Source organism: Aedes aegypti, chromosome 3 (genome assembly GCF_002204515.2).
Source record: "Aedes aegypti strain LVP_AGWG chromosome 3, AaegL5.0 Primary Assembly, whole genome shotgun sequence".
Lineage (NCBI taxonomy): Eukaryota > Metazoa > Arthropoda > Insecta > Diptera > Culicidae > Aedes > Aedes aegypti.
In genome coordinates this window covers 203234482-203257854 of record NC_035109.1, presented here as the reverse complement: position 1 = coordinate 203257854, position 23373 = coordinate 203234482, and the positions used below count along the sequence as shown (strand labels likewise).

The 23373-nt window shown below is 40.8% G+C and overlaps 1 protein-coding gene across 1 annotated transcript; it reads right to left on the bottom strand.

Moving 5' to 3' along the window:
• Positions 1–1075: 1075 nt before the first annotated feature.
• LOC5575423 (nucleolar complex protein 3 homolog) lies at positions 1076–6007 on the bottom strand. Its single transcript, XM_001661898.2, has 8 exons — positions 5859–6007; positions 5501–5786; positions 3980–4564; positions 3583–3917; positions 2404–2774; positions 2135–2343; positions 1397–1808; positions 1076–1330 (listed from the first exon to the last, which is right to left on the bottom strand). The coding sequence occupies exons 1-8, from the start codon at positions 5865–5867 to the stop codon at positions 1129–1131; spliced, it is 2409 nt and encodes an 802-aa protein (XP_001661948.1). The 5' UTR covers positions 5868–6007; the 3' UTR covers positions 1076–1128.
• Between the last annotated feature and the right edge of the window lie 17366 nt (positions 6008–23373).

Sequence of the window (23373 nt, the reverse complement as noted above, 5' to 3'; positions counted from 1 at the left end):
CTCCCACAAATAATACATTTGTAGCAGCTGCACGTGAGTGCTTACGGTGGCCTTTAAGCTGTAGGCCATTCAGTTCCGCCGACTGGATTTGATAATACAGTAATGACCCGATTTTGTCAACCCCCGATTTTAGCATCCTTTTTTTCCCGATTATGTCAGCCTAAAATTTATATTTATTTTAATTTGACTAAACACATCTATACTGGCAGTATTGGGTGCATAAAGTCAATTATGACTTTGGCCACATCTATACAATCATCTAAAGATCGAATTGTTGAAATTTGGAATTCATTCTCAATAATTGTCCAAGAAACTTATCAATGTTACCTTGGTTTACGGTACATAGAAAATGAAAGTAAAAAAATAATGGTTATATAAACAAAATCATAAAACTAAGTCCTTAAGTTAAAATAAAACTAGAAATCAGTCGAAAAATTTTATCCCGATTTAAGCTCTTTTCCGATTTTGTCAACCCTAAATGCAGCATGGGGCTCGAGATATTACTGTATATTACTGTGTGCGTTTGAAATGCAAATCTATATATCAAAAACAATGTATCGTAACAAATTAATACAATTCCAAAACAATTGACTACTTTCAGGCTATTCTACCGTGTGGTAGACCAAGTGATTGATTTCTTTCAGCATTCATTTAAACTTTATGAAAATTCACATATCTTCCTTAAGCCTACAAGTGGTAAAGTTCGCGGCTACAAAGCAAAGCCATGCATGCTGAAAGGGTCTGGGTTCATTTCCTATTCGGCCCACCATCTTTCCGTAATGAAAATTTCTTGATTTCCCTGGGCATAAAGTGTCATAGTGCCATACAAAATGCTAAGAAAAGAATTAAAAAAAATCGCACCAATAATTTGATCATTTAGTCTTTTCATACGTTCAACAGACGTTTATCGTAACAAAAAACGTTTCTTACAGCTATCAATCGTAACTTGAGGAAACCCGTTGAATACCATTGAACATCTGAATAACACGATAATGCTAAATTTCGTTGTTTGGAATAGGAAATCAAACTTTACTTTTTCTTCCACTTCTAGCCAAAAAGACAAAAGAAAAAACGATTTAACTGTATTATAACTTTATTTTCCCTATAGGTCCATCTTGGGTTCAACAATCAGCACAGAAAATCAAACTGCACATCGTTGTTGCTGCTCTGCAAACTTTGTGCTCGATTACACATCTCTTCTAGTTCATAGTCGACGAAAATATGTTTGCCACTCCCATCGGATGCGTTGGCCTTCTGCTTCGGAACAGGAATAGAGGGATTGAATGCCAATTTGGAGCTGTCGTATCGTGTGTACAGTTCGCTAGGTGTCCTAAGATGGATGTCAGAAGATTTATCGTTAACTACATCTTATAATTTGCAGATTTATTATACTTACAGTTTGGCTATATCGGGAGGCAACATCCCTGGTCCAGAACTAGGCACGCCGTTGGCGATGTTATTCGCAAATCTACGCACGGTCGGGTGGTAATGTCTGTGCAATGCAGTCAACTCATAGAGACTCGTGCAGTTTGCATTACTGAATTCCGGTTCCTCAACTTGGGGATCATACACGCCGGAACCAACTACAGATTCGGTGTCCAGCAGAATGTCCAAAGATGTATTGAGCAGCATTCCGGTTCTAACGACTCCGAGACACCCTAACGCTCCATTGTGTAGTAATTGCAGCGCCATCGAGGACAATCGTTTGACAAAAGCCAAATACCGATGGTAAGTAATGTTGTTCCGCCGCTTCAAAAGCACACTGTCCAACGTTGCCAGTATCGATTCCAAATCATCATGATTTTTCCCTGGAGAAGTAGAAAACATTTCTCGCGGAACATTACTAAAGGACCTATCTAACATTGAGAGGCTCTCTTTGTTTACTTTCTTTTTTTAATAACTGTGTCACATTAACCTCTTCTGTTGCGTTTTTTGTATGAAACGCTAGTCAAGGAAATTGACTTTCGATCTATAGTGAAAAATTTCCCAAAATCTTTAGTATTCCACTGTTATAATCGAAAGAGAACGAGAGAGAAGAGAATCTCTCATTTGTACATAGGTCCTTTAGTAATGTTCCGCGAGATTTATTCAAATAAACTCACTAAGAAGAATAGCATCATTTTCGATTACTTACCAGCGTGAACGCTTAACAAATTCTTGTAGAGATGCGTGTAGAACCGCGCAGGATCGATGTTCAGGACCTCTCCCTGACCTTTGAGGATAGTGAAAACTGTTTGAATGCAATGTAACTGCTCACGATGACCCAAATCGGCGTGCACCAACAGATTGTTCAAGACTTCGATCAAATCCGAGAAGAACTCAATGTTGATGGTGTGAGCAAACCTAAAACGAATGATGTCTCATTTAATACGATACAAATAGATGACCAAACCAGAAATTTACTTAGAAAGACCTTCCAATGTACAGCTCAAAAGCCTCGAGTTCGGAGCCGTTTTCAATATCCGGAAGAATATCGTAAACACTAATTTGGTAATGTCCGTTAGTTTCTTCATTTGAACCTGCTTGCTTTCTTCTGCCTTGGTTTCGAACAGTTCCTTCTCCAGTTCGGCCAGTTTCTTTTTCCGTTTTCGCTCTTGGCGCGACATATTGATCACTCGCGACTTGTGTGCTTCGAGTTTCTTCAGCTTCAGTTCTTTCTCCCTTTCGGCGTTGATGTTAACGTCTTTGATCTGCAGGTACTTCAAACAGGACACCATTTCCGGATGCACTCCATGATCCTTCTTCTTGACCAGCTGATTGATGTGCCGCACAATCTGAAAACGAGTAAATGAAGGCAATTAGTACAACATTTAGTTGAGAAAGTACTCGGATAACGTGTCCCACTTGCTAGTATCTTGGATTTGTACTTTGAAAATAACCGAATTAACAATATTCTAGTTCTTGAAGGTTTTCTTATGGACCAATGCATGAGTTCATTCTTTGACGTTTGAGCGGTGCCGTGTTATTTACGTGACCATGGTAACGAGTGAATTCGACACCGCTCAAACGTCAAATTAGTGAACTCGTGCATTGGTCCATACTGCATTGATAATATGTTGAGTAATGCCATCAGATTTTTCTGCGCCCAGCAGCGGTCTTACGAAAACTTTTTGTTTGGATGTGTTTTTCTCGACATGATGATTTTTCTAATGGGACTGTATTACGAGTATGGGCAGTAAAGGTAGATAGACCCATGGGCTATCACCAAATGTGTCAGATTGGTATAAAATAAATCATGGGTCAGTGAACTTTCATCTAGCGCAGTTTCAGGACATGGTTGCTATAGGTACAACCTGCATCTCTGAATTTCCTGCGAGCCCCAATTGAGTTGGTGTGGAGGAACCAGCGGAGCATGTAGTGTCCGACAGCCCGCGTTTCTTTCGCATGCTCGCTACATGCGTCCCAGAACAATATAATCCATAGAATGGTAGCGGATGTCGAGCTGCTAAAGCTGATCCTGTGTGAAGCAAAATATTGAAATGTATAAAAGAGAAGTAGCCTGCTAAGGCTAATGAGATCAATCTCTATAAGACGTGCCGCATATAGCTTGAAATACCTAAGAACTCAATCTTTTGTACTTACATGTTTGCACATATCGAAGCGAGTGTCGGTTTTGAAGGTCGTAACGAAACACGAATGAACCTGCTTCCGGACACTCTCCTGGTCGCTGTTCAGCATCGTCACCAACATTTGCGCAATATTCATGCTGTAGTTGAAGTACGGATGCGCCAGCAAGAGCTCGCACATACATTGCACGGCAATTTCGGCGATCTGCTGCTTCTCGGTAAAGTCCTGCTTGTTGAACTTCTTGCTGCGCTTCACCTGTTGTGTAAACCCTTCGCAATGAACGAGAAACTTTTTGTACTGAAGCAGCAGCTCATTTTCATAGCTGACTCGGGCCAGAGTGGTTTTCTTCACTGAAATTCAAACGATCGAACGTTAGATATTGAAGAATGCGTCATGAGATTGTCATACTTACATTTCTGGGCAGCCGTATCAATTATTCCCAACCTGTACTCGGGCACAATGTCCTTGAAAACTTCTACCAACGAAATCATAGCCAGCTTGCGAATGATGAACATATTCGTTTTACCATTTTGAGCCGTTTCTGGAACAAGATCGACCAGCATGGCTAAGCTTTTTATTTTAGCTTCGGGGTTTTCCAGAATTGAAGCACATGTTACTCCAATCAGAAATTTTTGCCGCTCGATTTCATCCTCCCTTTCGGTCAGCAAATCCGTCGTGGTGATTTCGTTCTTCTGTGGGACCACTGCCTCCGGTTCTGGAGCTTTCGGTTCTGGTTGCTCCTCTTCAGGCGCTTTTTTTGCTGGCACCTGTTGTCCAGGCTTAACTTCGGCGCTTCGACTGACAATACCGCCCTTTTTCGTCTTGATCGGAAGCAGATCCTTGGTTTCCCCTACGTAGTTTACATGGCCACTCATCTGCATCTGGTACTCATCCTCGAGCCTCTCTGTTGCATTCCTCATGTCCACGTCATTATCATCGTTTTGATCCTCTTCCAAAGCGGAATCCTCGGATTGATCCAAAACCGATAAAGTTTTCTCTAAACATAAAATAATGTACAAATAATACAGGGAGTTTTGTTGGGGAAATATTCCATTTTTGCAAGCATTAAGAATAAATATCCAAACTTTTATGCAATCTTCTACAGGTGTCACGCAGGCTTCGTCCTTTGGCGGAGAGGCCTGTGTCATCCGCAAACACCCAAAAGTAACTCAGGTAAGTCAGATGTGAAAATATTGTATAATATTGATTCCAAAATTCTGCCTTGAGGACCACCAGCTTTTGATAATTACTGGATTATTCTTACAATGTATATTGGAAACTTGTTTTTAATTATACTATCATGCCTTCATGCCAAACACTGTCGAAATCCAGAAAAGCAAGACCAGTAGAATAGCCTTCAGATTTGTTGGAGCGAGTCAAATTTGTTACACGTACAAATTAAGGGGTGGTAGAATGTCCATGTCGGAATCTGAACTGTTCATTGGCAAAAAATGAATTTTCATTGATGAGGACCATCATTCTGTTCAAAATGACCTTTTCAAAAAGTTTACTGATGCAGGAAAGCAAGCTGATTGAACTATAGCTTCTGCCGGTTGTTTGTCTGATTTTACAATAGGTACAACCTTGACATTTATCCATTTGTCAGGAAAATATGACAACTGAAAACATTTGTTAAATATATCAACCAAGAATGCTAAGCTACTCTCTAGAAGTTTGAGCCGTATACTCGAAATCAGGAGCAAATTTAGGACAAACCGACCAGAAAGTGGGTACCAAAACGATGTTAGAAAGAGTCTAAATTAATGCAGGATGACAGCCGTGTCAGTTCCCTGCGTAGGGCATGTCCTACCTGTCCTATGCAGTACGCACTTCCTGTGCCACTGCGTGAAATAATGACCAAGTCACTAAGAAGTGACTCGTTACCAGCCCTGATATTAACAATCCTATGGTCAAAATCATTACAAAAACCCACCTTGACCATCATCCGAGCATTCGCTAACGCTGTCCATCATATCGTAAATGTCCTCAACGGATGGTTCCGTGGCTGCCGCCGCCGAATTAACGCTGGTCCCTTGTTGCCGATTTGAGACCGGTTTCTTGGTTGCCACTTTTTCTATCTTCTTGGCCAAATTCTTCGCCCGGAAAATGTTACTGTTCAGCTGCTTTTCCCGGTGCAAGGTCTTTTTCGATTTGGCGAAATTTTTCTTATGTTTTTCATGGTGGCCACGTTTGGCGGAGCTGATTTTGATCTTCTTGCGCTACAAAGGAAATTCAACGAAATTCATGCACTTTATCGCTGCCATCCGAAAATGGCTGTATTTATTACTTACCAGTGGCATAATGACGGATTATTTTAGCTCAGTTAGTTTGGAAAACTACGAGAAAGTAATCGAAACTTAACTACAAAAATTTAATCCTTTCGGCACGTTGTTTTGATTTGAATTGTAAAACTGGACTAAAGCGAATCAACATCAAATTCTAACCTCGCTTTTCTGTTTTGACATTCGCCGCATCGAACGAAGTGGCAAAAACGGCAAAAACAGAAACGAATAACAAGGTAACAAATGAAAAGGTACACTTGCTAGAGTACCTTTTAAGAGAGTCGTAACGTTCCACTATTTATTGAATCAGAAACCGTCAAACCGATTGTTGAAAACAGTACACTGATAAAAAAATAGTAGTATGTTCAACTATATGACCGTTCTTGTTTTTACTACACGGAGAACCGAAACAACACAAATTTAAGATAAATAATACTCAAAATGAAGTACTTCTCCAACACTACTGTTTTGGATATTATTTTATACTGACTTTTAAATACATTTAACTCAAACTGGAGGTATATTCGAAACTACTTATTTTTGAGTTATTTGATAGTTGTTGTCTCTGAAAGCGTTCAATGTTTATTTTATTTTGCTTCGCATTCTGAGAAAGTACCCAAAAGCAAGTATTGATCCAATACATGGTTTTGGATGGAAATTTTTATTTGTGCGTCCTAGTAAGTTTGGTCGTCGGATGAATGCAGGTGCGCTCCGGGTAAGTCATTTTTAACTTTTTCTAATAAAGTTTCTATTATAACCACTTAATCTTCTATATTCAACAGATGCGTGAAAATCTAGCTGCCACCCTTGGACGTAAGGATTATTCAGCGATCAATATGGAGTGATCATTGGTAAGTTTGTTATTTATTTCATTTTATCTACGCCATAAGATATTTAACCTCAATCTTTCCCAACATTACAGCCTCCTAACTATGGTCGTACTGGACGTAGGAATGTCCTGCTGGTAAACCCATAACAACGGGAGCACTGCTCGGAAACGGAAGACCGGGAGCAGATTTGCACAACTGTGCCAGCATTCATCAAATGATGAAAATTGTTCATATTATGTATGTTTTTATTTAAAATCAAATAAAATGTAGTTAATGTAGTTGTATATATGTTTTGGAAATAATTAAAAACAAAGGAATCACCTACTTCATTATTAAAAAATCAGCTTCAACACAACTCTCGGTATTGGGTACTTTTGATCCAAAATACAGTTATTGCAATACAGTTAAAATCACTCAATTCAATGTATTAGTGGAATGACTCAGAATTGAGTACTTTACAAACAACTCAATTTTGAATCATTCCACTTAGCTGTCAAGATGAGTGAAAAAGACTTAATTTTGAGTTGTTTCGGTTCTCCGTGTATGCAATGTAAATTGTTACCAAAACCATAAACACGGTTACGTGTATCATACAATCGTGGAGAAAATCACAAATTGGTAATAATCGATATAGTGATCGTTACCATAAAACATAGTTGGCAAAAATTGTGTTGGCAGACTCCATTTTGTGCTACAGCTTCTGTTTTTGCACGGATTTTTTTGTTTACACGGCCGTGCAAAAAAAGTTTCTATACATTTTTTCTGCCAAAACCTTATTTTTGCATGAAACGTCGAGAAATGGTGTTACTTTTTTTACACGGTTTTTGAAATTTTGAACTGAAAACTTTTTTTGCACGGTATGCATCCCCCGTGCAAAAACAGAATCGGGTGTACTTCAATTGGGTCCTAAAATTTTTAGTGAAATCTTGTTTTTATTTAATAACACGAAAAAGCATGTTACTGTAACTACTTTAGCAATTTTTCCCGCTCAAATAATGGCTGTATCATGTTTAAACTTTAATTTAAAAATTTGGTCCATAAATGAACCTTGACACTTTTGATCATGTTTGACGTTCGCTTAGTCGACAAAAACACCATAGGGGTTTTAGTTCGACCACTGGGGTTGTTCCTATCTGACATTTCGTAAGGGACACGGAAAACAAAATACCGTGCACCCCCGCTATTTTGAACGGTACCTCATGCAAACCATCCGGGTTCATTTTTAATTTGAACATCTAGTCACCCTAGAAACGTGTTTCTGGTTACCTCTTTCACTGTTTTGTTTTGATTCTGCGTTCCGTTGCACGGCGTTCCATTTCACTTTACTCCGTTCCATGAGCTAAATGACGTTTGAACCATTTTTAATCTGAACGATGTGCAAATTAGCGGGGTACAGATTAAAAAGTGTTCAAATTAAACGTGGTCAAACCAACGGGGGTACCCGGTACACCCAAAATTTGAGTTTAAGCCAAAGGATGTGACAAAATCTAAAAAAAATTGTTTTGGGCTTAAACCAACGGAAAACATTAGAAAATTGAGTAAACATGTGTTTTTGGCCGAAACTTAAGCGTTTGGCACTAAAATTGGGACAGGGCTTTAGGACCCTATTCATTCCGCTGTGGAAAAAAAATCGATTTTTAGCGAGTATTAAGTTGCTTACGCTATATTTTTCCTAAGCACAGCGTTGGTAAGTAAATATACATCAAAATTTAGAAACTATGTTAATCAATTTCAGCTTATTTTACAGGTTGCTATTATAATTACATAGAGTTCGCATGGTACTCTGAGCTTAAATAGAATAAAACAACGAAATTGCTATTTCTTTTCATATTGTTGACAATTTGTAAACAAAACATCGAGTTACCATACGAAAACAACCGTAGGCAATTTTACCATATTCCCTTGTTCATGACGACTGAAGACAAGGTAATCGTTACTACGCTGCAATTTGTTGACAAAACATAGTCAAATTTACTGCGTTAGATTTTTTCCAATAATGTTCCATGTTCCGTTGAAATCAAGTTGTAAAATGTTTTTAATTTCACTCTCGATATGGTTGCTGATACAGCGGGGATTCGCTGGTTGGAACACGACTGCCTTCCATCTATCGAATCCGACCCGTTAGTTGGAACGACTGACAGCTGGTGAAAATGCTCCACACCAACGCATCTGTAGAGCAACACGCTAAGAAAATAAAATACTAGATAAATTAAATACCACTCTAAAACCATATTCTGTCTATTCACTCATTGTGATGCATTTTAAAGCATTAAGCATTGGCTAGTATAAACGGGATTTATATCGCCAAATGATTTTTTGGAAATTATACATTCAATGCATAAAGATCTAAAATCCTATACATTGATTAGAATTATCCATTTTATTTGATTTGTGAAAACAAAAACAAAAGAAAAATGAAAGAAAAAAAGTTTTTGGTTTGGGGCGCATTTATTTTATTTGAATAATATTCGGGTCTGTTTAACAGTTCGAAATAAATTGCCGTTGCTGTTCACCGTTGATGTTCATCAAGTTTTGTGCCGCTTCAAACAACATCAATTCTCCTCATGCTTGTATCATTTTGCCACAGTTTTTTCCTAATTTGCTAACGACAAGCGCAATGAAGCCCTCCCATATAATAAACTGGAAAAAGATTGTCATTGAGGTCAAATTTCAAGAGGCGTTGGACAAACGAGCTTACCTTCATATTCATTAGTATCCGTCTCATTTTTTCACCATCAAATGCGTATTTTGTCACTTCCAGATTTCCAGATTGGCGGGAGGTGGCGTTTTCCCACATATCTTGTTTTCTAGGGTTTTTACTCAAGTACGGTATATGATCAGGTTGAAGATGAAACAACTCAAACTCTTTAAAGTTCGTATTGTTTGTGAAAACGTTGAAGACTGTCGAAAGAACGCGTTTTGATTTGATAGCTGAATAAAGAAAAATATATTTTGTACAAGTGCCAAGACTGGCATTATTTCTTTCATATGCACCGCAAAAAATATATCGTGGAAAAGCATAACAAAGTATAAAATATATCAGTTCCGTGATTATTTTTTAAGATTCTCAACGAATAATGAAGGATAATGTTGACAAAATATTAAACCATACACTAACTAGTATAATCGATTTTCTCCGTGAAATCGTCACGAGACGCACATATACATACGCATTTGTTCTATATAGAGCTTAGTGACATTTGAACACACGTAGACTAGCATACGCTCGTCATACACAGTTTGTTTTTGTTTTCCTCAAAGAAACTTGCACACGCTTTCCAGACTCATCAAAATGCATATGGAAATATTACCCAATTTGAAAAATTTACATCCGGTTTCTGGGTGTTTTTCGTGACTGAGTGCATATTGTTTTCCTCTAAGGTTCACAACTACATCTACACTAGGGCACCTATACCATTGGGCGTGATAACCACTATACGGAGACTTCAATGCGACGGTACTCAGACGTCAAAGTCAGTTTGACATTTTCTGTTGACATTTGAGTGCTTTTTAGTTGGAATATTTTCCAACCAGCGAACATCCAACCATTGAGTCATTCCATGTAGCGGACCCCTAACGAGCGAATCCCCACTGTACTATGTTTTTCTTTTCAGTGTACACGCAAAAAAAATTGTGCGGTAAAAACTACAATTTTAGGGGGTTAACTCAAGCGCTCGCACCGGCACCGGCAATTTTCGGCAGACCAGAAATGCGCTTGATTTTACCATGTCTGTAGTCGAAATCAGATTGTTGTAAATTATTTCTGTCAAACGTACCAGTAATGTGGTAGGACGTACCGTAAACATAGTAAATTGGTCTGAAATTCCATGATAGTTTCAAGAATGGGCTTAGTCAGCTAAAACAGTACATAATTTAAACCGCGGAAAAATTTATTTTTCCGTGTAACGTTGGGCACCGTCCTTTTAGTAAGCCTATTAGCCTATGCTAGCTGTAATATATTTATCAATGGATTACCTGCTTTGCTCATGTCCACAGTTGATCAGCAGAAGTTTTCTCGATTCATTTTGTATGGGGAAAGGCATCTAACTTCAATTTTCTCGTAAAAGTATTAATCGAAAAAATAGTGATAGTGATAGTAATTATCATTACGTACAACCGGTACCAAATATTTTTTCGAAAATAGTTCCCAATTTTGAGAAATAATTCGTTAGATGCATTTCGCCATACAAATATTTTTCGCGTTACCTTTTAGCAATTTTTCGTGCATAGACACTAGCGCATGTGCGTTACTATGTGGTGAGTAGCGAATCAGGGCATACATGCATTCGTTATAATATATACAGTAATATTTCGAGCCGTGTAGTTCCGGCGTATAGAATAGAACTACGGACGACCTGTTCCGGTGGTAAGAGTCCACCAAACGGGGTAACCCCAATTCAAGGTGTGATGCGAAAAACCGTGCTGAGGAATGAATGGTCGAAGGGGTGAAAAAGATGTTCGGCCGTTAACGGAGCCTGTGGGGCACCTGGGCACCCCTCACAGTATTTTGTCCCTTACCGCGTTAATGCAGGGCTCTGGCGTGGTGGACCTCTTTTCCCGTGCTACTCGTGGGATCCAATCATGAATACAAACTTAAAACAAAATCAAAATAATAGTAGTAGTGCAGGTAGTAGCAGTAGTAGGGAAGCGAACCCCTTCGCAAGAAGTGGGTTAGCTAGGTCGCCGTTGAGAGGAGAGCGGAAGCAGGAGGAGGCAGCAGTGCACGTAGTGCCAGTGCTGGTAACCATATTTCATCCCCGGCTAACGCATCGGGTGAGGTTATGGATGGAGCGTGGTTGATGAGGGCCATCAATAAAAGTAGAGATGGGCTCTCTGCGATGGAAGTGGCTGCACAGCAGCTCGACTCCATAATTGACTTTGCGTCCTCGAAGTCTAACATCAGCAAGGACCTCAAGCAGGCCCTGTTCAGACTTCGTAAGTCGATGTTCGCGGCCAAGCAGAACCATGCTGAACCCATGGCGACTGTGGCTGCGGCAGGACCCGTGGAATTGAAGGTGCCGAAGTCTACCCAGACGGAGCCCTTCGTCTTCGCGGGCAGCCCCAAAAGTGCGGAAGCGAATGCTTACAACAAGCAATCGCAGAAGCGCGCGAGGCAGCCGTCAGGGGAGGAGCTACCCGGCGGCGCTCGCAAGGCCAGGCGGATATTAACCCCGAAAACCGGCAGAAGTGCCGGAAAATCGGACCCCAGCCAGGCGTCCCGGAAAGCCGAGAAGGGTGGGCCCGAAAAGGCTGGCCCCTCACGGAGTGATGGGAACAGGGGGTTGCGACCTTTGAGAGGTCCTCAATCACCACAGGTTAGGGCGGATCAGGGGGGGGACGCCCCACACTGTAGCCGTCGCTGAAAAAACGTGATCGAAATTGTTTTGACCTTGAAAACATGATTTTAGTACTATAGTGTCTTCGGGAAAGTTTTTCCATAAAATAATCACTACAGTGGTTACACTATCATGGGTCACCCACTATTATGGGTCATTTCCATTTGAATTGCGTGTGGAACAGAGTGACTTATAATCGTGACAAGGTGACCCATAATAGTGTGAGCAGTGTATTTTATGAAAGTGTCAGTTTGGTGATTAATCCACCTATAAGTGAGAACGAAATTTTATTTTTCGTATTTATGAATTTAAAAATAAACTTTATTCGGGAAAGTTGTAGGTAATCTTAGAAGAAACAACTTTGCTGAAGACACCGTATGCATATTTTTTGATTTTCATGTACATTTGTGGAGTTTTTTGTGGAACACCCCTAAAAATCACTTTTTTCATCATAACTTGGTTGGATGATTTTTTACAATTTTCAATTATTCTAGTGTTATTTGTTACTTGCAAAAACGCATAACTTTCTCCAAAAGAGCATATTTTTATCTCTCATACTTTTCGAGTTATTGAAGGTTTCATATAAAATTTTGCACCTTTTGACACTAAAAATCATTTGGACGCGCACATTTCCGCAGTCTGAAACATGTTCATCCAATGGTTTGAAACTAATACTATGAAATGCAGAGAAAGCCGCTTTTAGCCTGCTTTAGCCTGACGGTCAAAAGAAAGTCTGAAAAAATGTTTACTTACATGCAGATATAATTTACACTTATTCACTACACCCTATATTGGCATAACTTGAATATATGGCATCACTGTATCGAATTTTATGCAATAAAGTCAACAATATAATCAATCAACAAAAGGTCGGAATAATCTATTCAGACAAGTTTATCACAGACAAACAGGCTACATATCCAACACAGTTTTCGTCGTTCACCTTTCCAACGTTAGCTGTTTATTTTGTGCAGAAAAACACTTATTGCTATTTTTTTCTGCAGGAAGTCTCAGTCCTTTCTTGAGAATTTTTCGGAGCTCGCAGCAAAAACTAAAATGTTTAATATGACTAAAAAACATTTATTTTTTCCTTTAAAATTCATATGCAATCCATAAATCAGTAAATATTAATGTTTAAGATTATCATCATTATTTTTAGCTCCGCTATCACTGGTTTGTTCGTTATGTTTTTTAACCAAAAGATTTTCCCATCCTGAAAAGGAAACACTTTTTTCTCGGGAATGCTCTAATAGATGTAATCACAGGATTTGATGTCGCCAACAAACAGTCTAATAATTCTTAGTCAGTATCAATTCTGCAGATGCTCCCTGCAATTCTTAGTATCCTTGTTACATCCTCTTGAGCCTCTTTGGTCAACTGTCCAATAGAGACCAAGAAAGAAATTACCTCACTAGTATTAAACGGACGAATGACCTTCGGGTTGAAGTCCCTCTCAAACAACAACAACAATTACCTCACATCCTCGTATAAGGATTCAGTGTACAAAGCGTTGAGCAAATTTCTCCATAGCATCGATGTTACTGAATCGATTCACATTTGAGCTGTCGAATCTATTTATCGATTTAATCGAATCCTTTGCATCTATATATTTGAATTGAAATTTATGAAGTTTGGGATGGGATCAAATGAATTAGCAGTCGACACCAACATCTTTCAATAAGATCAGTTTTCATATTCGATACAACAAATTCACTAAAATTAAAAATTTGGTTTCTCTCCCATCAATTCATTAAGAAACATTTATCGATTTCTACAAAATAAATCAAATAAAAAACTCGAATTAAAAAAATCAATTCATTCGATTCTAGATGCTCCAAACATCGATTCAAAATATCGATTAATCGTAATGTCAACTTAAATATTCGAAATATCAATTTAAACTCAGCCAAAGCTAGTACGGATGCTGATATTGGGTGCCACACATATAAACCAAGAAGCAATTAAACAGTTTGAAATGCATACTTACCGATTTTCTCGCATTAAAACATATTTACACAATTATGAAGAAACAATCCACAATCGCCTTCGTGTACTGCCGTTTGGGATGGGATCAAATGAATTAGCAGTCGACACCAACATCTTTCAATAAGATCAGTTTTCATATTCGATACAACAAATTCACTAAAATTAAAAATTTGGTTTCTCTCCCATCAATTCATTAAGAAACATTTATCGATTTCTACAAAATAAATCAAATAAAAAACTCGAATTAAAAAAATCAATTCATTCGATTCTAGATGCTCCAAACATCGATTCAAAATATCGATTAATCGTAATGTCAACTTAAATATTCGAAATATCAATTTAAACTCAGCCAAAGCTAGTACGGATGCTGATATTGGGTGCCACACATATAAACCAAGAAGCAATTAAACAGTTTGAAATGCATACTTACCGATTTTCTCGCATTAAAACATATTTACACAATTATGAAGAAACAATCCACAATCGCCTTCGTGTACTGCCGTTCTACGCATATTTGGCTCGCAGCTCATAAGGTTTACATAGAAAATGGGACAAGTAGGTGTAGATGAGCAGTGTAAGCAGGTTGTAATTTATTAATGGTCCCTTTTATACATGGGTTCGATCACCACAAATGAACAAATTCAACAAAATGTTATCATAGAAAAATGTATGAACAAATTTTGTTACATGATCTTTAATATGATCATCTTAAGATTTCAGTAATTCCGCTGTTTTATTTTGTATGATGCTGATAAATAACCTTCGCCAATCGTATCATCAATCAAGCGGTTCTGGTGATGGCAAATCACATGACACGATAACTATTACTAATATTCTAAAATATTTCAACAAATGTATATATTTTCATTCTCCACAAACTATCAACTATTTATTAGTAGATGAAAAAAACGAATTTAGTACTATACCATTTAATTCCACTAGAGTTTGTATCCTTTGACAGATACGCGTATTTCGACCTCAACTGTAAGGCCGTCTTCAGTGTCGTGTACTAGACTCGACTTTAACTATTTATTGTAAAATGCATAAATGTTATAATTGTGAATAGAACTAAAATATAGGGATTTCTTATGAATAAACGAAAACTATAACATTTTTTATTGGTTTAGTGGGAAAAAATTTCATTATCGGTATTTTACTAGTACTACCGATGAATCTATGACAAAAGGTCGAAAGACAAAAGGTCGAAAGGACAAAAGGTCGAAAGGACAAAAGGTCGAAGAACAAAAAAGAAGGGACAAAAGGTCGAAAATCTTTTTTCAAAGAAGGAAAAATTTCTCACCATGCAAATCATTTTCGACCTTTTGTCCTTTCGACTTTTTGTCTTTCGACCTTTTATCCTTTCGCCGTTTTGTCTTTCGACCTTTTGTCCATGAACCCTACCGATTCTGATCGATGTAGTACCGTTGAATCGGTATTCAGCAAAAGTAGTCGGAGCCGGAATCCCTAATTGACCACCTACTTCATAAAGAAACTAACGTTAGAAAAGTGAACGATGAAAAGAGTGTATGATATTTAGTCTGTTTGTCTGTGGTAAACCTGTCTGAACAGATTATTCCGATCTGTTGTTGATTGATGTCATTGTTGATTTGATTGCATAAAATTCGATACAGTGATGCCAGATATTCAAGTTAAGCCAATATAGGGTGTAGTGAATAAGTGTAAATTATATCTGCATGTAAGTAAACATTTTTTCAGACTTTCTTTTGACCGTCAGGCTAAAGCAGGCTAAAAACGGCTTTCTCTGCATTTCATAGTATTAGTTTCAAACCATTGGATGAACATGTTTCAGACTGCGGAAATGTGCGCGTCCAAATGATTTTTAGTGTCAAAAAGGTGCAAAATTTTATATAAAACCTTCAATAACTCGAAAAGTATGAGAGATAAAAATATGCTCTTTTGGAGAAAGTTATGCGTTTTTGCAAGTAACAAATAACACTAGAACAATTGAAAATTGTAAAAAATCATCCAACCAAGTTATGATGAAAAAAGTGATTTTTAGGGGTGTTCCACAAAAAACTCCACAAATGTACATGAAAATCAAAAAATATGCATACGGTGTCTTCAGCAAAGTTGTTTCTTCTAATATTACCCACAACTTTCCCGAATAAAGTTTATTTTTAAATTCATAAATACGAAAAATAAAATTTCGTTCTCACTTATAGGTGGATTAATCACCAAACTGACACTTTCATAAAATAGCGATTATTTTATGGAAAAACTTTCCCGAAGACACTATAGTACTAAAATCATGTTTTCAAGGTCAAAACAATTTCGATCACGTTTTTTCAGCGACGGCTACAGTGTGCGCCCCCTGGACAACCGTAGTGAGAAAGAAGAAGAAGGAGAAGCAGGAAGTTCAGGAGCGCAGGGATACCAGGCCTAAGAAAAGTAGGAGGGTAGGTGCCAAGCGCGAAAAGGGTGATGCGATCATCATCAAGACGGAAGAGTCCAAGTACTCGGAAGTCCTGAAGGCGATGCGCAGTGACGCGAAGCTCGCAGATCTTGGAGCCGACGTACGCAGTGTCAGACGCACTCGTACAGGTGAAATGATTCTCGAGCTTAAGCGCGACAAGGAGCGCAAGGGCGCCGCCTACAAAAGTTTGGCGGAAGAGGTCCTTGGCGAGGGTGTCGAAGTGAGGGCTCTGACGCAGTCAGTGACTCTGAAGGTGATGAACCTTGACGAGATCACCAACGCAGAAGAGCTCGTCACAGCACTGCGGCAACAGTGCGAGATTCAGGTGCCCACCGCTGCCGTTCAGCTACGGAAAGGTCCGGCAGGTACTCAGGTGGCCTTAGTACACCTACCTGTGACGGACGCAAATAAGTCCGCTAAGGTAGGCAAGATCAAGGTTGGTTGGTCAGTATGCTCACTGAACATACATGAGCAACCGGTGATCTGCTTTAGGTGTAGGGAACCAGGACACAAGTCCTGGGGCTGTAAAGGCCCTGATAGGACCAAGTTGTGTAGGCGTTGTGGTGAGGAAGGTCATAAGGCACTAGGCTGCAAGAACCCTCCCAAGTGCTTGATTTGTTCCGGCAAGTCCGTGAACAACAATCATCCAACGGGAGGCTCAAGGTGCCCGACCTTCAAACGAGCCATTAACGAAAAGTCACAGTGCAGGTAACGCAGCTGAACCTGAACCACTGTGACGCAGCTCAGCAACTGCTGTACCAGGCAGTTGCTGAGTGGGGGACGGACATCGCCATCATATCGGACCCATACCGAGTACCCGCCGGCAACGGCAACTGGGTCGTGGATGGATCCGGAAAAATGGCGGCGATATGGACGACGGGTAAATACCCCGTCCAGGAGTTGGTGTCTACTACCTACGAGGGCTTCGTGATCGCCAAGGTAAACGGGGTCCTCTTTTGTAGCTGCTATGCGCCTCCGAGTTGGTCGACCGAGCGGTTCACGCAGATGCTGGACTGCATGACGACCGTGTTGACAGGGCGAAGGCCAGTAGTAATAGCGGGTGACTTCAATGCCTGGGCCGTGGAATGGGGAAGCCGCATCACGAACCAGCGAGGTCAAATCCTGCTAGAGGCACTGGCCGTGCTAGATGTCGATCTGGCTAATGTTGGTACCAAAAGTACCTTCAGCCGAAACGGAGCGGAGTCGATTATCGACGTTACTTTTTGTAGTCCTGGCCTAACGAGTAGTTCGAACTGGAGGGTAGACAATGCCTACACTCACAGCGACCACCTGGCGGTTCGCTACAGTATCGACTACAACAATAGCAGGCAGCGCGTAGAGGAAGCGGCTAGGTCACGGCCAAGCCCTCGTAGGTGGAAGACATCGTACTTCAATGACGAAGTACTTAGGGAGGCGCTCCGTCGTGAGCGTAACCTACTCGGCCTAAGCGGGGACGAACTGGTAGCGGTGCTTTCGCGTGCGTGCGATGCGACCATGCCTAGGAAAGTCCACCCTAGAAATGGGAGACCACCGACGTACTGGTGGACTCAAGCAATTGCGAACCTGCGCCGTGCCTGCCTACGGGCCAGGAGGCGGATGCAGCGAGCACGTACCGAGCAGGAGCGTGAAGAACGACGGGCGGTGTTCACCGCTGCCAAAGTCGCGCTGAAGTCCGAGATAAGGGCAAGCAAAAAGGCCTGCTTTGAGAGACTCTGTCAGAGTGCCAACGCGAACCCGTGGGGTGATGCCTACAGGATCGTTATGGCGAAGACACAGATGCTGGAGGGGATCATCGAGGGGCTCTTTCCGCGCCACAACCCTAGCCCATGGCCTCCTTTTGTAGGACAGCCGGGGATTGGGGCTGGCGATGAGGATAGAGTAACCGATGAGGAACTTGTAGGAATTGCAAAATCCCTAAGCATGGGGAAGGCACCAGGTCCGGACGGAGTTCCAAACCTGGCCCTCAAAGTCGCAATCTTGGAGGCTCCCGGTATGTTCAGATCTGCTATGCAGATATGCCTGGACGAGGGAGTATTTCCAGATGCGTGGAAGAGGCAGAGCCTGGTACTATTGCCAAAGGCGGGGAAACCACCTGGTGACCCGTCGGCGTATAGACCAATATGCTTGATTGACACGGCGGGGAAGGTGCTCGAGAAGATCATCCTCAACAGACTGTTGAGGTACACTGAGAGTGTAAATGGTCTCTCAAGCAACCAGTTCGGCTTCCGGAAAGGGAAGTCCACCGTAGACGCTATTCTGACGGTTAAGAAAACCGCTGAGATAGCACTCCAGCGTAAGAGGAGGGGGATTCGCTACTGCGCAGTAGTGACTCTGGATGTAAGGAACGCATTTAATAGTGCCAGTTGGGCGGCTATTGCCGATGCGCTCCTGCGTCTGGGGATACCCGAGTACCTGTACAAGATTCTCGGAAGCTACTTCCAGAATCGGGTATTAGTCTATGACACAGAGGTGGGTCGGAAGTGCTTTCACATAACCTCAGGAGTCCCGCAAGGTTCCATCCTGGGCCCGGTGTTATGGAATGTCATGTACGACGAGGTGTTGAGATTAAAATTCCCGGCGGGTGTGGTCATCGTTGGCTTTGCCGACGATATTACGCTGGAGGTCTACGGTGAATCGATCGAAGAAGTGGAATTGACTGCAGCCCACTCGATCGCAATTGTGGAGGAGTGGATGAGCTCCAGGAAACTGGAATTGGCTCACCACAAAACTGAGGCTGTTGTTGTCAACAACCGAAAGTCGGTGCAGCAAGCGGTGATCAGTGTAGGCGACTGCACGATCACTTCGAAGCGCTCCGTCAAACACTTGGGGGTGATGATCGACGACAAGCTTACCTTCGGTAGCCATGTCGATTATGCCTGCAAGAGAGCCTCCACAGCTATTGTGGCACTGTCCCGGATGATGTCCAATAGCTCTGCGGTGTACGCCAGCAAGCGAAAGCTTCTGGCCAGTGTCGCCTCGTCCATACTGAGGTATGGTGGCCCGGCTTGGGGCACGGCCTTAAGTACCAAGAGCTACCGTAGCAAGCTAGAGAGTACTTATAGGCTAATGTGCCTGAGGGTTGCGAGCGCGTACCGTACCGTGTCACACGATGCACTCTGCGTCATCACCGGTATGGTGCCTATTGGTATCCTTATCATGGAAGACATAGAGTGCTTCGAAATGCGCGGCACAAGAGGCATACGCAGGACTGCCAGACTAGCCTCCATGGTCAAATGGCAGCGTGCGTGGGACAGTTCCACCAAGGGAGTGTGGACTCACAGGTTGATTCCGAGGTTAGATATCTGGGTCAATAGGCGCCATGGGGAACTAACATTCCACCTGACACAGGTCCTTCCGGGCCATGGTTGCTTTAGACAGTATCTACACCGTTTCGGTCATGCGGGTTCTCCCGAATGTCCAGTTTGTGCAGGTTTAGAGGAAACGGCGGAACACGTTTTGTTCGTGTGCCCGCGTTTCCGCACAATGCGTGACCGCATGTTAGCCACATGCGGTCGGGACACGACTCCGGACAATTTGGTCCAGAGGATGTGTGAAGACGAGTTTGGCTGGAATGCCGTTTCATCGGCTATCACCCACATCGTCTCGGAACTGCAAAGGAGGTGGCGAGTGGACTCGAGGAGTGGCTAGTGCAGACGCTAAACAACAGGTGGTCCGAGGGTTCGCAGTCGGCTACGTAGGTCATACCGGTGCCCTACGGTCGAAATCGACCCTTACAGCGATTAAGTGGCCGCGGGGAGAACATCCTGGTAGCGCTGCTGTCGTAGCGCCGGCCTACTGGGTTGGTACGAGCCTCTGGTTGTTCGGGGCAGGTGGAGGCCCCTTCGTCAGCAATCCCAGCTGGTGCTAGCTGATAGGGCCTGAGCCTTCAGTAGGTCAAATTGCGAAGCCCGCAGTATCAGTTCTTGATACCTGCGGTGCAGCTGGGCGCGGGCGTAGTGGTCGACCCTGCCCGCTTTCAGCGGACAACGGGAGGTGAGGACCACCTGGGAAGCTGGCAAAGCGCCAGCATGCTACCTTGGTGGACCCCCCTAAGCGTGTCATCGATGTTCGTTGCTGCATGGCTACGCAGCTAACCTGGAGGATGCGATGTGCAATAGCCCCTCTCCGAAGCAATGCCTTCTTGGTGGTCCCGGAGAGACGAAGGGTTTGGCGGCAATGGAAATGGTTTAGTGGGTCGGGGGTGTAGTCCTGTTTACTGCTTGCATGTAGTAAATGGTCCCTAACCCCACACGGCGTCTGTTGAGCAGATTATCCCCCCATTGCTTAGAAGAAAAAAAAAAAAAAAAAAAAAAACAGTAATATTTAATCGGTGCTTACAACTTCGGTGTTTTACACAGAGGAATAGAAAGTGGTTCCCTTGCGCCCGTGCTGCATCTTGTTTCCATGAACTCTACATTGAATAACATATTTTGACAGCACGGGTGCAGACATAAAACTCACGAAGAATGACAGATACACAAACATGACAGTGTACAGGGGTCCACAACACATTTCTCACGTAACACCGATGTTGTCTATTTTGAATCAGATTACCTGATACATATATAGTTTAGAAGAAATGTACTGAAGCTCGCTGTAGACAATTTCTTAAGCAATTGGATTTTACAATTTAAACCCTGATTTGCTGCTGAAAAGGAATCGCTAAAAAATGTCTTTTCGATTCCTTGGGCATTTTTACCTCGTAGAAAAAGTTTTACTCTACATTTTGGCATGTTCTTTGACTTGGTTACGCTGTGCAATTAATGGATTACCTGCTTTGCTCTTGTCCACAGTTGATCAGCAGAAGTTTTCTCGTTTCATTTTGTATGGGGATCTAACTTCAAATTTCTCGTAAATGAAAGCATTAATCGAAAAAAATATTTGGTAGGCGTGATAGTCATTATCATCACGTACAAGCGGAGCCAAATATTTTTTCAAAAATAGTTCCCAATTTTGAGAAATAATTCGTTAGATGCTTTTCGCCATACACTCAAAAAAGCACGGGTAGTCACATAATGACTAAATTTTAGTAATTTATGATTATTTTCTGTCTACCTCTCTTTCATCCTGCAGGGAATTTTATTCCTATTTGTCAATTGGGTTGTTTATGGGTATCCTGTTTTTTACATATTCTGATTCTACGTTACAAACTGAGCCAGAATCCAAAGTTTCATAATTTTCCGTGCTCTGGAACTATTTTAAAAACACGTTTGAATTTAGTATGGAAATCGCGTTTGAATCACCCCTCGGCAAATGTTACTTCGAGACGAGCTGTCATTATGTAAATTGAAATGTCATTGAGTCGACTTAATGAAATCTTTTTTAATAATGTACTATATGAAAATTAAGATATTGAAGCGCAATAAAATCGTGTTACACTTAGAAAAATGTGCTCTTTCGATCAAGCTACAAAGAACTGTGAATTTTTCATCACTAAACAACCCAATTCGCCTGGGTTGAAGCATCGCTAAGCTTTAACCCAGTCGAAATGACAGTTAGTGTGAAAATTTACAGCAGAATAAAAGAGAGGCAGATAGAAAATAGTCATTAATGCATAAACCTTAGTAATTCGGTGTCTATTTTTATTTCTGAGTGTACAAATATTTTTCGCGTTACCTTTTAGCGATTTTTCATGCATATACACTAGCGCAAGTGCGTTACTGTAAACCAGTGTTTCCCAAACTTTTTTGACTTTCGCCCCCTTTAGACCAATATTTTTTGGAATCGCCCCCCTGATACGAAATTTAACCATTTGTTTTAAGTAGTAAATTTACGTTGGAGTATTGATCAAAATCTCATCATAAGTGTACCGAAAACTGGTCAAATTTAAAGGGTGTAGTAGTCAATCATAATACTTCATTTAAAATACAAACAGTTGTGCAATATCTATATTATGCATCAATTGTTTTCGTATCAAGAAATCTATTATTTTGGCTACTGTTCGATCAACAAAACAATTGTAGTTCACTTTGCTTTTTTGTCTTCTTTTAAAAGTTTATTAAGTTGTAGAAATACATTTAAGAATTTTTTTAATACATTTTCGGCAGTTCTGGAAACAGCCCAATCTAAAGTCTGTTTCATAAATTTCGAAAAGATTTGTACAAATTTGCAAAAATTATCGCAGATATAAAAATAATACAATTTACAAAAAATATAAGTAAACTCAGACTATTCTTCAACTTTCCATTTATCGAAATATAACGTTCAGCGCAAATTTTATTTTTCAGGCTTCGATCCATACACTTTTATGACACCAAGGCCTATTTTTAAAAACAAAATATCAAAATGAGTAGTGAAACAAATGCGTGAGAAGCAATAAAAACTTAATCTGCCCTATTCCAATGATCGCTAAAAAGCTACCAAATATTACATTAAACTTGGAAATAAATTTAAAATATCGCTAGAAGTTCTCACATATTTCCTTCTTTCATACATTAAATGTTATATTAGTCAAAAACCATTCAGATCTCAATTAAAATCGTCAAATTTGTCTATCATAATTAAAAATCAAGCGCGTTTAGAGGTACACACAAGAACAGATGAAATAGTTAGGAGTTAAATTTTTTTTTTTCAGATGTAGATACTTTCATTGAAATATGAGTGTCTCTTACAAACTTTGAATTAATTATTGTTTTTCAATTGCTGTCATACCATAATTTTCGCCCCCCAAATTCAGTTTTATAAATTTTCGCCCCCTTGCACTTGAAAATCGCCCCCCGGGTGGCGAATTCGCCCACTTTGGGAATCACTGCTGTAAACGATCCTGATGGCATAGATCGCATTCGCAAAACACACACATACAAAAACTCAAAAAAAAAATTCCAACGACGCACAAATCGAACTCGCCTGTTTGGGCTTTCGATACACATTTTTAATAAAGATAACTTGGCATGTCCCAAAAAATAGCCCTTTTTTACCCGACTTGACCAGTGACCCAC